Below are 14736 nucleotides of genomic sequence, written 5' to 3' on the forward strand. Positions count from 1 at the left end.
ACTGTTATCTCTAGCAAGTCACATTGCTGAATGTGTAGCACTCAACTTCACCAACTTTGACTTGAAAAATAAATCTTGAGGTAGCTACTCTTCCCCAGTGCGAGAATGAAAAATTCTCACTGATGTTCCTAAGACTCCTGGACAGTCTAGTTCACAGGAGAAATGTATTTCATCAAACACAACAGTAGTTCCTAATATTTATGATTTAGGAATAATCACAGGATCTGTAAAACAATAGACTTGGACGTTAGATAGATATGCCTGTAAATCAGTTGAAAAAAAATCTGAAGTGATCAGCTGCAAAGGTATCCTTTAATCCTAATGCAATTGCACTTCCATGTCACATCTGCAGTTAAATGGGCAAAGACCATTGGCTGAAACAACTAAAGATGGATGTAAGGACCCTGCTGGGACTTACATATGCTGAAGGTCTCACTCACATTTGAAATAAGCCAAAGAATTCCAACACAGCCTGCTCTGCCACAGGTTTATTTACAAAATATTATTTACAGACTATAACTGTCTTAAGATCTGATAAATAATAACATTTCCTCCACAGAGAAGGAATAAGACAGACCACCTACACATTTTTCTGTTACAAATACCCTATTCCAGCCAAACAGGACTATTGTCTCTTTTAAAAAGGGGCAGAGAAAAATGGATACATATAGGATTTTCTGTCCACAGCATAAGAAAAGGTATTAAGCAGTTTGGAGAGATGTAAATCTCCCCACTGAAGTGTGCATGTGCAAAACAGCAACACACTAAGGTGATGTGATTGCACAAGTTACAGCGGGGTGTGCTTCTACTCCCAGTTTCTCCTCCAAAGAGGTACACCACAGGGTGGTGTTTGTGGCAAGAATAGCTGAGTTAAAAAATATATGCATTACCAGCAGCCTTGTGAAGACTGAATAGTTTGTTCCTGATGCAAAATAAGAAAGATAGAAGGGTGCTGAAGTGAGAAGGAATGTATGCCAGTCTATCTTGAACCCTCATCTCCAATCTTAAAACATTATCCACCATTCTCCACCCACTTTGTATTCCATGTGATATACTGAGGGTCTGAAAGTCCAGTATGAAGACTACGGGGCCTACTTAGTGCTGCACAAAGTGGACTGCAGAAAACAGAATATTTTCTAAGACCAGTGCTCTGAAACGTTGATGGCTGCTGTAGAGCTAAAGCAAGGGGGAACAGAAATGAGAGCAGGTGGTGTTGCCTCATGAGCTTTTTCAGTTCTGCTTGTTTTGCATTGCTTGTCCAGTCACTCATTTGGAAGCAATTGCCATAGGAATGATTCCAAGTGATATCTGGTAAGGATGGGCATTTTTCAAGCTTAAGAATGCAATGACTGATCATTCCTTAAAGCCTTGGATGCTGCACAAGATCCTCTTCTGGTGGCCTGGAAGTGACACTCCCATCTGTTTCAAGTCCCTGAAGGAAATGGGAAAAGAAAGGAAAAATTAATTGCTATTCTTGTTCATTAGGGACAAGGATATGGGTAAGGGCAGAAACAGTTACCAAGCGTAAGTTGAGAAAGCTTTTTTCCTCAGTGCCTCCTAGTGCACCTACCTTTTCTCTGGAGGGAAGAAACTTCTGGATATTCCTGCCCTCCCCTGACTACTTCTGCCCACCCAATCAACTGACCTCTTCTACCTCGTGGCTAGGCCTGTGCTCCCAGTAAATCAGGACTTGTGATAAAATCAGCTTTGTGATAGGGGCCATGTCTCAACCCTTTGGCAGGTCTGTACCTGCTCATTTGTTTCATGTAACTTACCTGGTTGGAGTTGGCTGAACATCCCAGACAAAATAACACAGCTGTGTTCTGAATCCTGAGGAGCCCAGAAAGACTTACTCTATGAAACAACAGTGCCTGGCTGATTGAGTGGGGGAGATATCACTAGTCTATATGGAGTTCATGGCAAGAAAATTATCCTACAAGAGTGGGGAGATGGTCAGGTTAGAGATCTGTTTGCCATCTATTCTTTTCCCTTGCTGTTTGCGTCTCATGTAAGTTCAGAGCAGCTGTAGACCCCTGAAGAGCCTCAGGCATGGACACGAGTAATTAGGGAATTTGGCTCACAGTTTGAGCTGCTCTGAGTTCTGGGCTGATTCTTCCCTTTTAGGTCAAAAAGCAAGTCCACTTCCATTTAACTGCATGGGGAAGGAAGGAGAGAAGCCTTCCAAAATCTAAGTGCCTGTTGAGATCGCACAGGGATGAGCACAGCAACTTGTAGCACAGCCTGAGGTGCCCTGTGGGAGCCTGGCTGCACTTACTCAGCAGTGAGCTCCAGAATGGACTCCATGGTGTCCAGGCCAGCAGTGCGGAAGTTGGAGATGTAGCGCTTCATGCGAATGGATTCTAGCCACTCGGGGATGGATCGGTAGGGGATGCCATCAGATCCACTGCAGCTGGGGAGACGGAGAGTTACCCTGGAGACACAGAAACCCTTAATTAGGCAGGCAACCACCTGAAATGGACAGCAGTAGGAGACAGTAACCAAAGGGGAAGCAAGCACCCTCCACCAGGGCTGAACCAGCTAATCTGCTCTCTGCATAGTGAGGTCAGAGCAGGCCAATGGCTCTGCCCTCTGTCACCAGGAGACAGAGATGACAACTATCTTCTGCACACGGTGCACTCAAGGTGCATCTTTCCAGTCTGCATGGCTCTCACTGCCTCTCCTCCTGCCTGGGACAGGGAGGTGAAGTGCCCAGTTAACCCCTCCTCCTCTGGTGACTGCCTGCTTACCTGGGATCAAAGTCTGCAACAGGCCGGAGGAGCTGGGGACTTGAGATGAAATGCTGCAGCTGTGCCCGGATTTCCTGAAAATGAGGCCGCCTCATCCGATCGTGTGACCAGCAACTCTTCATGAGTTCATAGAGGATAGATGGGCAATCCACAGGCGGGGGGAGCCGGTACCCATCCTCTAAGCTTTTCATCACCTGCACAGAGGACACAGAGAAATTTGGCCAAGAGTAGAGAGTGCAGAAGAGGAGCCAGAGACCTCTGGGAGCAGCCATTCACCACTTCACAACGTGCAGCCAGGGAGGACCTGGTGTAGATTACACACATAAAACACAGGGTTTGGGCAGCACAGCACAGGATCAAAACACCTAAGGGATGCCAAAAACTTAAGTGGCATATGCATGTGTTTTCAGTCCCTTACTAGTTTAGCTCCCATTTGCCACTCAGGACATGTTCATTAGAAGTGAGGTCCAAATGGTCCTGGCACAGTGGGAGAAGGGGAACCAGACTCTCAGGAATAATTTTAACAGCATGTACTGACCCTAGAATAAGACCAGAGATAATGCACCAGAGCCAGAGGAATGAGGAAACAAAACCAATAGAAAGTATCCCCAGATCCAAATGCCATGGCTCCAAATGCCATGGATTTAAACACTCTTTAATTTGGCTTCTTGCTGTTGACACCTTAATACTTATTGCCCTTGACTTGGTTGCATTGATTTTAAGCAGGGAGGGAAACACAGTAGTTATGTGCTCAAAAGAAAGTCAAGACTGCAGGCTGAGGGAGATCTACAAAAGTTTTTCCCACATGCCTCATTTATCTTTTAAATCAGGTCTTGAACTCAATGTCTGTTACCTCTTGATTGGTCATGTGCCCATATGGTTTGTCACCAAATGACAGCACCTCCCACATGACGATTCCAAAGCTCCAGACATCACTGGCTGAGGTGAAAATGCGATGAGCAATGGCCTCTGGGGCTGTCCATCGGATAGGAATCTTACCACCCTGTAAAACAGCAGAAACATAGTGTATCCAGCATATATCACTGAGTTGTACTTCTCCAGTGTTTTCATGCAAGGACCTTACAAAGTGGTTCAGAGATTAAGCCCACTTCAAATGAAGTGACGTGTAACCATCCCAGGGAAATTTCTCAAAAGGAGAGAAATATTCTTGGAAAGTAAATGAGTTTAAGCCCTCTGTTCAGTTGAACGCTACACAAAACCTCTGCTGTGGGAGTAAGAGCCTGACACCAGCCACAGCCCTGCTTTGAAGGACACCACACATTAGAATTACTGGAACTTTCATTGAAAGAGACATGGAGATCACTCTAGTCCAAAACTCTGATCACAGCGAAGCTATCTTCAAAGCTAGATTTAGTAATTGAGTCCAAGTGATCAGACCTCTTATTTTGCTTCTCATTTTAACACCACAGTCCCTCTGAATTTCTTAGCAAACAAAATCAACGTAGACTCCAGAGACTAAAGCACCACCTTCTGACCCATCTACCCCAACACCATGACTTGCAATTTTACTACAGGTTTGCCTCAGAGCCTACAGTTAATTCACAAGGCTGAAAGACTGGGTTTGCATTACCTTGGTTTCATAGGTTCCCTCTGCATCATTCTCCAAAATTCGGGAGAGACCGAAGTCAGACACCTTGCATTGGAGACTGCGTGTGACCAGGATGTTGCGAGCAGCCAGATCCCGGTGCACGTAATTGTGTTCTGAAAGGTAGGTCATGCCAGAAGCTATTCCCTGCAGCATGCTCACAAGCTGCACAGGGCTAAATTTTTCCTCATTCTCCTGCATGGAAGAAGTGAGAGAAGTGACATCGATCTGCTTGGTTTCTAGTCACTGACCTTATCAACATACAAAAGTGGGCAGTGGTGAACAAGCAAAAAAGCAGTGCCCAAAGGCCCCAACAGGTTCTCACTAAGGGACTGGTGGTGGTCTCCAGTCATCATTAAGCAGTTGCATTTCAACTACCAAAGACTCCACTCTCGTCACTGAACAAACTGGATGGCATTAAGCTTCTGCTGCTGACACTGCAAATGTCAGTAAGCAGAAAGTAAGTGGATGTCTGTATCTTACTTCTGGTTTTATCTTAGGGCTCTAAATCTAGGTCAAGTGCAAGTTCTGCCAGTACACAAGCATATTACAGATTGAACTTTCTCACCCGGAGGAAGGTATCCAGTGCTCCATTTTCCATATATTCAGTGATGATCATCATTGGCCTCCCTTGAGGAAGACAAGAGGGTTTCAGCCTTTTTCAAATTTTACTCATGCCTTTCAAAGCTCTCCATATTCCCCAACACAGAGAACCATGTCCAGCCCCAGCTAACACCCCCACTCCACTGGCACAGCTGGCTGCCCCTTCTCCTTATACATCTCCCAGTGATCTTGTGCTCCTCCTTGTATTGCACATCCCTGCAGCATCCCTCCCTATACAGACTTCTCATCTACTCACCAGCCCTAGAAGATCCCTCCTAAGACTGCCTCAGGACTCTGTTGGAAATCCATACCTCTCTTCCTTCCCTCATTCTCTGACATGACAATGCCTGTCTTCTTCCAGAACAGCCTCTCTGACAGCAAACTCTCTAAGAAAGGCCTGAGATATGTGTCAGCTTCTGCTGTCATCCCAGGAATCTCTCTCACACACACTTACTTTTGGTGACAACTCCCTCCAGATGCACAATGTTTGGGTGATTGAACTGCCCCATAATTGTTGCTTCACGCAGAAAGTTCCACCACTGTGAGTCTGAATATGTTGACTTCAGAGTCTTGATGGCAACTACAATACGTTCTTTCCCCGGGAGTCGCAGGGACCCACGATAGACCTCCCCAAACTCCCCTGAAGACAACCAGAAGCAAAATGTCACAGATGAACTCAAAGATAGGCAACAAAACAACAGTGTGGGGAAACTGAAAGACAGGGAGAGCAGTAAGTAACTCACCCTCTCCAATCACATTCTCCATAGTGACACAAGAGACATCCAGTTCCTTCATGAATTCCAGCACACCTCTGCTGGGGTCATCATATGGTTGCAGGTCTACATAGGGTTTTAACCAGACCTTCTCTGTGGTAAAGGAAAACAAAAGAGCAAATTAACTTTTCAACTTTTTGGACAACATTTTTAAAGCATAACTACAAAAGCAGAAGTGAATCCATGGGCTTCTGACAATGGCAGCAAAAAAAAAAAATCTACCAAACCCACGCTGAAGAGTAGAACTGCTGTGGGAAGAGGCAAATTACATCAGAAAAGCCATGCCAGTATCTGGTTTCAAACTAATGTTTCTTTTCATTCCTTCCAACACATTCTAGGCTTCCCCCTGGTTTTATTACCCCTTTGAACCTCACCTCGCTCAAAGACTGAAGTATTGTAATCTGACCGTGCATGTCTCCGATGAGCCCTCCTGGAACATCAAAAAGAGTTGTGAAAATAAAATGGTCAGCAAATAGCAAAGGGAAAAAGCAAGACTTCCAAGGTGCCTGCCCTAGTTGGTTAGGAACAGAGTTCAGGGTAGCACAGAGCAAAGTGAGACCAGACACTGCCTCTACTTGGAACAGTACAGCCAGCAATAAAATGTGATGCTTCATTAACATTTAAAAATAGAGCTTTGTTTTCATAGAGGGAGTTTTGTGCTGAGTTACAGATGAATTTCTGTTTATTTCGTGTTTTCTGTACACTTTCAGTAGAATATCTGATCTTCTTAAAACCAAGCAACAGCAGCCTTATAGACATTGAGAAGGAAAGTAGAATTGGTAGAGGACCCCAACAGTAATGGTATATGGAAAATTGTTTGAAATTACTGGACGCATGTATTATCACTCAACTGGTCAGCAGCTATAGAAATGATTGTACCATAACAATGTTTTTATTCCTCTGTCATGATAACAATATTACACTGCTGGATTATAACAAAACTGAGAAATCACAACATATTCCTCTGTTCCCAACAGCAAACATTATCTTACAATATCAATCCTTCCAATCCTGCTAATTGAAATTATTTATTGAGACCCTTTCCATCTTGCTGCAGCATGCTGGTGTTTTTCTCCTCTAACTAACCTCTACCTATACAATATCCTGTGAGAAATCCGGGCCTCCCTTTCTCAAGCTCCCATGGCTCAGCTATTTGTTCATCTATACCTTTCTCAATACCAAAATTCAATACTTACTTTCGCTGAAACATGAAAAATCCCACAATTAGACCAATAAATAGGAGAACTCCAAAGATAATAGAGACTATGACTCCACCAGACAGAGCTCCGGTGTCTGCAGAAGCAAAGAGAGAGGCCGTATCACTTAAAAGACCAATATGTATTTGCCTGGAACATACCACCCAGCTTCCACCAGTTAATGGCATTAGGCAAGTTACAGCCCTTTGTCTTCCAGGCAGCAGAGCCACCAGATGGGAGTCCTATCACACGGTTATTCTTGTGCATGGAGCACCTTCTGGTGGTTCTCTGGTTGACTCTTATCTACAGTCTTGGTCTTCCAGCTGAGTAATTTATCCCTGTGTCTGATTTCCTACTTAAATTCCATGACACTTTCAAAAGTGAAGAACAGATGTTCCTTCCCCAACATTCCTCTCCAACAATCCTTTCAGATCAGGCCCTTCCTCCTGCTCAGTAGCTGATTTAAACTATGGCAAAGCAAAGACATGATTTTCTCAACACTCTAAAGTGATTCTCTTCTTGTTTATGAAATTAATTATACGCTCCCCCCCATCAGTATCTGGGGGCTGGTCCCTTGCCTAATTACCCTAACAAAAGCCCCTCACTGCTTAAAATAAGTACTGACTTACAAACTTGCAGTCTATCATATTCCTATTTTCTCAAAACTGGCCATCAGGTTGTTTCATTCTATGATTGGATATCTGTGAGAGAGTGTTCACGTAACACAGGCTGTCTCCTTCCATTTAGGTTCTCAAGCTAAAGTTAGGCATTTCTACAAAGTACATTTGAATTCATCAGAGAAAATGCTATATTACCTCTGCTGGTCATTTTAAAACTTATTTCTCATAATTAAAAAAAATAAAATAAAACAACAAAAAACAACAAAATTAAGAACTTAAAATGCATTAATTGAGAAGTAATGAGAATCTACATATTTTTAAATATTTTTCCAAAAGAAATTTAGAAAAACATCCGGAAGAAAAAAAATGCCCAAATAATTTTTTTAAAACAAATTAAAATATTTTAAAGCGAGGAACAAATGATACACAGATCTGTGTGGGGAAGTGTTTCCTAACATCTAGTTGAATGGCCAGCATCCATAAAGCCTAATTAACACTAGTTATTCTTCCTCTGACTCATCCCACTAAAATTATTAAAAATCATCAGCTTACTTAAGCAGAAATCAAGTGACAGACCTAATGTCCTTGTTTTGTTAAAATCAAAAAGCTAAGATTTGGAAAGTGAAATAGTATCTTTATTAACAAAATGGAGAAGCATTTAGGTATACAGGACTTCTGCAGGAATTTAAGGGATCTAAATTATCAAATTCAGATTTAAATACAAAATTGCCATTTCTTGCAAATCCTCCTACACTAATATTTCTAGACTATAACAGCTAAAAATGCTTCTAGTATTATCAAACAAGAACCTTCAAATGAAACCTTGCTGGCACTTCTTTTTAATCCCTTTCATATTCAAAATATCTTTGTCTTGGCATGATAATGTGATTAACTTTCATTTGAAATAAAGCATAATATTAATGAAAGTATTTTCTATTTTATTCTTTCTTAATCAAAACAATTTTCAATGTTAATTTATGTATTTTTCACAGGGCCTCTGTAGTACCTTATTTAATTTTTCAAACATAATTTTTGTTATCATCATTTGTCACTGTGACTTCATGAATATTTTACCAAAAGCTCCTGGTGACTAAAAGGACCCAACCTTTATATTCCAGTTATGGTATCTCAACTCCTTATCAGCTTTCACACTGTTAATCTAAATATTTAGTTACATTAAGGTATGCCTTAACTTTCTTCCTCGTGTCCTTATTTCATTATAATAAAATTAATCTTTCAAATGCAGCACTTTTCTAAAGTTATCCATGGGGTCAACAGGAGTCTGTGGAATGAAGAGAGCAAATTCCATTAGAGAAAACTTTAGATTAAGGGGAAGCTTCTGGGTGACCCGAGGAAAGAGGAGGTTGGGTGTCAGGCCTATATAAGATGTTCTTTGACACAGGAGAAAGGTCTTCTTGTGGCCCTGACATCTTGGCCTTCTACACATTGTACTTTGGTGAAGAACTTTTTTCAGTGGCACATACCATCTCTTTGGGCAGAGCTACATTCAGGAGCTGGACTACATACAGTGGAACTGATAAAGCTGGAAAAAAAAAAAGCTGAGGTCCTCTGAGTTCTCCTTTTCACTAGTAACTGGCACACAGAAGGAGGCATATGGTAATCATTTGACCAGCACTCAAACTTAGAAACATTAGCCAAATTAAAATGTCTTTCAAGAACTAAATGGTTAAGTATTATGCCAGTACAACACAATAAACTGAGATAGATCAGGTCTAAAGGGGAAAGTGCAAGCAAATTTTGTAAGATGACAAGGAAACAAGAAAAACGTCTTTTGTCTCTACAAAGCAACAGGCGTAGCTCTGGTGACAAGGAACTCAGGAGAGTGGTGTCTTGCCTTACAGCCAGCAGAACACAAAAAGAGATCCATGTACCATGAGAATATACAATCTGTTGGGGAAGTGAGTTTCTCCCAGATGAGACAGTGCTTGTCCTTTACCTGGTGGAAGGGTGCGAAATTCCTGCTCCGGGGAGTAGGGCCCAGGCCCCAGTGGTGTGATGGATCTCACACGGAGCAGGTAGGCTGTGTCTGGCTGCAGGTCTCGCAGAGTGACATTCGGCTCAAGAAGGTGCTTCACTGTGTAACGTGCCTCCTCCCCCTGCAGGAACCAAACAGGATCAAGTAACAAATGCATGCTGAACAAGAGGACACTTCCACCCCTTTGGGTGAAAGGGGGAAGAGCAAATCAGGCAGGCCTTACCTTCTCAAAGAACATGACCTCATACTCCACTGAAGTCCGGCTGCGTTGCCGTGGGGCAAGCCAAGAAACAGAAAGACTACTGTCATCTCTCTGTGTCAGAATAAACTGGGATACTGTCACTGGAGCTGCAGTGGGAGAGAACAGAGAACATGAGGGAGAAATACAAACAAAATGCAAACCATGTCCTCTCTCCACCAGAAGCTCTGGTTATACCATGCAACTGGAACTGAGTCTCATTGCCACTGTCATTTTTTTCTTGTGTGGTGTAAGGGAAAGGAGGTCTCTGGTTGTAATTAATTGCTTTCTGTGAATAGTGTTCTTCTGCCCAAACAGTGGAAGCATAACTGTGTTTGGCCCTCAAAACAAAATCCATGTTCCAAGAAACTACATTTATTCCAGGACTGCACTGAAAGTGTCCAATTTGAAATAAAAAATGTTAGGATTTTATGCTCCTACAGCAGCAGCACAGCTACCCTATGTAATGATTTATGAATGCAGCTGCATTGCATAAGAGTACAGTGAAACTCAATGCTCAAAATCTCTCAGCTGACTGCAAATGCATGCTGTTCATGAATAAAAAGATAATTCTCAAGAGTCTGCAAGGACTGAGGAGTTAAGCCTGGTTCTCTCCTTGTCCTTTATCTTCATCAGGAAGTGATGAGGCAAGCCAAAAGTAGCTCTGCTTTTCTAGCTCAGAGTTGTGCTGCCCTCACATAGCATCAGGAAGAAAAGTCATATTTTGTTACTAAATTAGAACCCAGGGAATGCACCAAGGGCTGTTAAGCACTGTGATGTCACCTTTCTATAATCACATTTCATGGTGCTCTGGAAAATATTTACAGGACAGCCAAACTAGCCAGATTGAAGCTAACCTACAGAAATGTGTCAAGATTTAATATCTTCATCCCTCCGTTCTTTCAAAACCTTTTATTTTCCAGTTACACCAGGGTTTCAGTTGTGTTTGGTGTTTTGCAATATCTGAGTCACACGAAGTATTTCATGACACAGCCCTCATTCTTCCTGTCACACAGGTAACAATACTTAGGCTGTGTGACAGGGAGGGCTTCATCCTCCTCATCTCTGTTAAGTTCTTAGTGGATTCATAGCTCTTGGTGGATAATGATTATTGCTACATAGATTTGAAATGAATATGACTAATGGAGGCAGAGGTACTTTAGAACCCTTAGCATACCATACCAACATTTGTGTCAGGCACAAGGAGAAGATGGAGAAAGCTTAAATATTCACAGAGATTCCTCTTCCTTTTCGTGATGAGCAGGAAGAAATTCTCTCTGCTTCTGCTAACCTGCATGTCCAACTGAGACCCAGACAGCTGGAGCAGTTCTCTGTGGAGCAGGACCCATTCCTGAGACACCATTATGGGCTTCCACAGTGAATGTGTAATTGGTGTAAGCTTCTAGGCCATCCACGTCCACTGCAGGTTTCGTGAGACCAGAGGCACTGGGGGAGAACACCACACCAGCCTCACAGGGCTCACAGGACAGGAACTGGCAGCGCTGGCAGAAGACTGTGTAAGTCAGGTCCTTCCTCCCGCCGTGGTCACTGGGCGGCTGCCACCACAGACTCAGCTGGGTGCCGAGGAGGGAGAAACTGACATTGCGGGGAGCCGAGGGTGGGCCTACAGGGAGCAGAGAAGGAAGTGTTAGATCCAGCTGTTAATGCCCAAAGTTCTGTGACAGCTTCCCATCTCCTGATGCACTTCAAATGGAGCCCTCTCTGCACCCCAGCCTCTCCCTCTCTGATCTCTCATTCCCATTTTCCAACCTTTTGTTTTCTCCCCATATCATTGTTCATGGAATCACAGAATGGTTTGGGTTGGATGAGATCTTAAAGATCTTCTAGTTCCAACCCTCCTGCCACAGGCAGGAACACCTTTCACTAGACCAGGTTCCTCCAAGCCCAATCCAACCTGGCCTTGAACACTTCCAGGGACAGGGTGCCCACAACCTGTTCCAGTGTCTCATCACCCTCTTCATAAAAAATTTCTTCTATGTGTCTCATCTAAATTCACCCTCTTTCAGTTTAAAACCATTGTCCCTTGTGCTGTCACTACAGGCCTCGGTACAAAAACCTTTTCTTCATCTTTCTTGCAGGCCTCACTAAGTATTGAATGGCTACAGGATGATCTCCCCGAAGCTTTCTCTTCTCAGGCTGAACAACCCCAACTCTCTCAACCTTTTCTCATAAGAGAGGTGTTCCATCCCTACAATCATTTTTAGGGCCTTCCTCTGGACCTGATCCAATAGATCCCAGTCTGTCTTGTACTGGGTGCCCCAGACCGGGATGTAGCCCTCCCGGGCTACATATGAGGTCTCATGAGAGCGGAGTAGAGGAAGAGAATCCCCTCCCTCGCCCTGCTGGCCACATGCTTTTGACACAGTCCAAGATACACTTGGCTTTCTGGGCTGCAAGCTCACACTGCCAGCTCATGCCCAATTCTTCACCCACCAGTACCCCCAAGTTCCTCTCTGGTGGTGCTCTCAGTAAGTTCATCCCCCAGCCTGTTTGGATATTGTTCTTTCTTTCTGTGTGCGACTCACGGGTGCAAGCAATGTTCTGGCCCTCCGAAGGCGCTCGGTAGAAGCCTGCATTGCAGGGACAAGATGTGGCCCCTGACTCGTTGGACAAGCTGTTGGGGGGACACTTCAGGCAGCGTTTAGCATCCAGGGAGTGGCGGTAGAACCCTCGCTGGCAGGCTGTGGAAGGACAAACAAGCCAATAAAACATAATCAATAAACCCAGATCAACAAAAAACTGCCTGGCAGTTTTGCTCAGCTTCTTGAACACTCCTTTATCTGCCTCCATTTTTTTAGTTTACAGAAATATTTAGGTTGAAAGGAACATCTGGACACCTGGCAGTCACCTAGATCAATCATCTCAGAGCAGATAGAGAGAAGATGCAAACACAAGGTAGCATCAGTATTATGACAGGACTTGCAGACTGAAGCAGGGGGATCTAATTCCTCACAGATGCTGTATGAATACAGAATCCAGTCAACCTCAGAAACATCTTCCAATATAAACCCAGACTGGTCCCCACCTTGTCCTTCAAGCTTTCCACACCACAAATAAGAATAGTAACTACTAATCCTTGCACTCCTCAGAGTCTTCTGCTTGCTGACTTCATGTGAGTTAGCCAGTAGGCTTTTTAGCAGAAGCATCTTTGCAGATTTCAAGTGTTGTACCAGAGCATCACCTGGCAGGGCCCTGGGCGATATCTAGGAAGCTATCAGTTCACCTCACAGCATCAAGTGTAACTGGCTATGGAGCCAACATAGACTGCAAGAGAATAGGTGACACATGCTTTCTACTTCTAGTTCTACAAAAATTAGCAACCACACTCTCCCAGTATAACATCTGACCACCTGGTTTTACTGTGTTACTATTAGTTCAATCCACAGAAGCACTGGTCAGCTTACCAGTTGTCTCAAGGTCAATGCTTCACCTGTACGGTTGTAGCAGGGAGAAGAAAATCAGTGACGGAGCTTAAGGAAACCTGTGAATTTAATGGTTTTCCAGCCTGTGCTAAATGAATCAGAAGTTCTTTAGCTAAAGAAACAACCAACCTATTGCTAATCAGATGGTTGAGAAATGCATAGACTAATTTTCAATTTTCTGCCAGAACTACCACTTTGCATTTAACTTGCGCATTGAGGGAATGACCCTTTTTATATTGCACTATAAAAGCAACAATATCCTGTGTAATCCTCAAGAGATCCCAATGGAGAAAACCATCTGTTGAGGAGCTTCACACAAATAGCTTACTGTAGTGGAGCATAGTATAGGAAATGATTCTTTATCCAGAAGACAAAAAAACAACCCAGCCATTCCTACTATATGACAAAGAGGAACATCTGAGGGACCTTGAAAACTTTCCACGAACACATGCCAAACAAGACTACTCATCATCAGTCTGCAGAAGGGATGCTTAAAGAGCCCAGAAAAGAGAAGTAGTCACAAGTAGGAGCAACCAGCACCTTCTGATTCTGGGAAATGACAGAACCACTCAGGAAAATCTATCATTCTGAGATACAATCATGCAACTATGTGATTAATGATAGCAAAGGCCATTGAAAATAATTACAAGGCTCAAGTATTGATTGTCACAGCCTAAAGAGATTCCACTTACACTCCAGATCAAATAATCCCTTTGAGAAACAGGCAGTAAAGGTTACTTTGATCTTCAGACTGCTCACAACTGAGAGCACTTCTACTTGCTGGACTGAAGATGAAAGTTTTGAGGCCTCCTACCACTTTGTTCCAGCATAAGATTTGAGAGTTCCTGACATTGGATCAGTTTGGGTCAGGAGAGCTTTGACATGAAAAACAAAGGAAGTGCATGGCCATATTCTTGTATAACACAGAGGTGCTGATGTTGCCTGCCACAGATATGACACAATATACATACACTCTTATCAGGCTGAGACCGCCTGCAAGTAAATGATAGAAATTTGGGGTTGGGAACCTTTGCAAGAATCACAGAATCAATTAGGCTGGAAAACATCTCTGAGATCATCAAGTCCAAGCTGTGACTGAACACTACCATGTGAACTGGACCATAGCTTTAAGTGCCACATTCCTTTTCTTAAACAACTCCGGGGATGGTGACTCCACCACCGCCATGGGCAGCCCATTGCAATGTCTAATCACCCCGTCTGTGAAGAAATTCTTCCTAATGTCCAGCCTAAACCAGATAAAGACTGTGTCTTCTTGTCCTGTCACTACTTGCCTGGGAGAAGAGACTGATCCCCGCCTGGCTACACCCTCCTTTCAGGTATTTGTAGAGAGGGATAAGTCTCCGTGCTGAACACCCCCAGCTCCTCCAGCCGCTCCTCATAAGACTTACGTTCCAGGACAGGTAACTCTGACCCCAGGAGAGCCTCTGTTCCTCCCCAGCGCCACTCCAGCCCACCGCCCACCCATGCTGTGCCGAGCCCCTCCAAGCAGGAGA

General features: G+C 43.6%; 1 protein-coding gene across 5 annotated transcripts in view; it reads right to left on the reverse strand.

Annotated features, from left to right (window-relative positions):
* Positions 1 to 460: 460 nt before the first annotated feature.
* The window catches only part of EPHA1 (EPH receptor A1), a 33225-nt gene continuing 18949 nt past the window's right edge, over positions 461 to 14736 (reverse strand). For all 5 annotated transcript variants that reach the window (XM_064409986.1, XM_064409985.1, XM_064409987.1 and 2 more), the window contains 14 exons: positions 12326 to 12481; positions 11071 to 11403; positions 9765 to 9889; positions 9503 to 9662; positions 6926 to 7022; positions 6104 to 6159; positions 5700 to 5822; positions 5411 to 5596; positions 4922 to 4983; positions 4339 to 4548; positions 3601 to 3750; positions 2748 to 2941; positions 2276 to 2431; positions 461 to 1432 (listed from right to left, as the gene is read on the reverse strand). In XM_064409986.1, coding sequence (XP_064266056.1) covers positions 1354 to 1432; positions 2276 to 2431; positions 2748 to 2941; positions 3601 to 3750; positions 4339 to 4548; positions 4922 to 4983; positions 5411 to 5596; positions 5700 to 5822; positions 6104 to 6159; positions 6926 to 7022; positions 9503 to 9662; positions 9765 to 9889; positions 11071 to 11403; positions 12326 to 12481 — 2087 coding nt within the window. In that variant the 3' untranslated portion in view covers positions 461 to 1353. The remainder of the gene's footprint in view (positions 1433 to 2275; positions 2432 to 2747; positions 2942 to 3600; positions 3751 to 4338; positions 4549 to 4921; positions 4984 to 5410; positions 5597 to 5699; positions 5823 to 6103; positions 6160 to 6925; positions 7023 to 9502; positions 9663 to 9764; positions 9890 to 11070; positions 11404 to 12325; positions 12482 to 14736) is intronic.

This window comes from Passer domesticus, chromosome 2, assembly GCF_036417665.1.
Source record: "Passer domesticus isolate bPasDom1 chromosome 2, bPasDom1.hap1, whole genome shotgun sequence".
Taxonomy (NCBI): Eukaryota; Metazoa; Chordata; class Aves; order Passeriformes; family Passeridae; genus Passer; species Passer domesticus.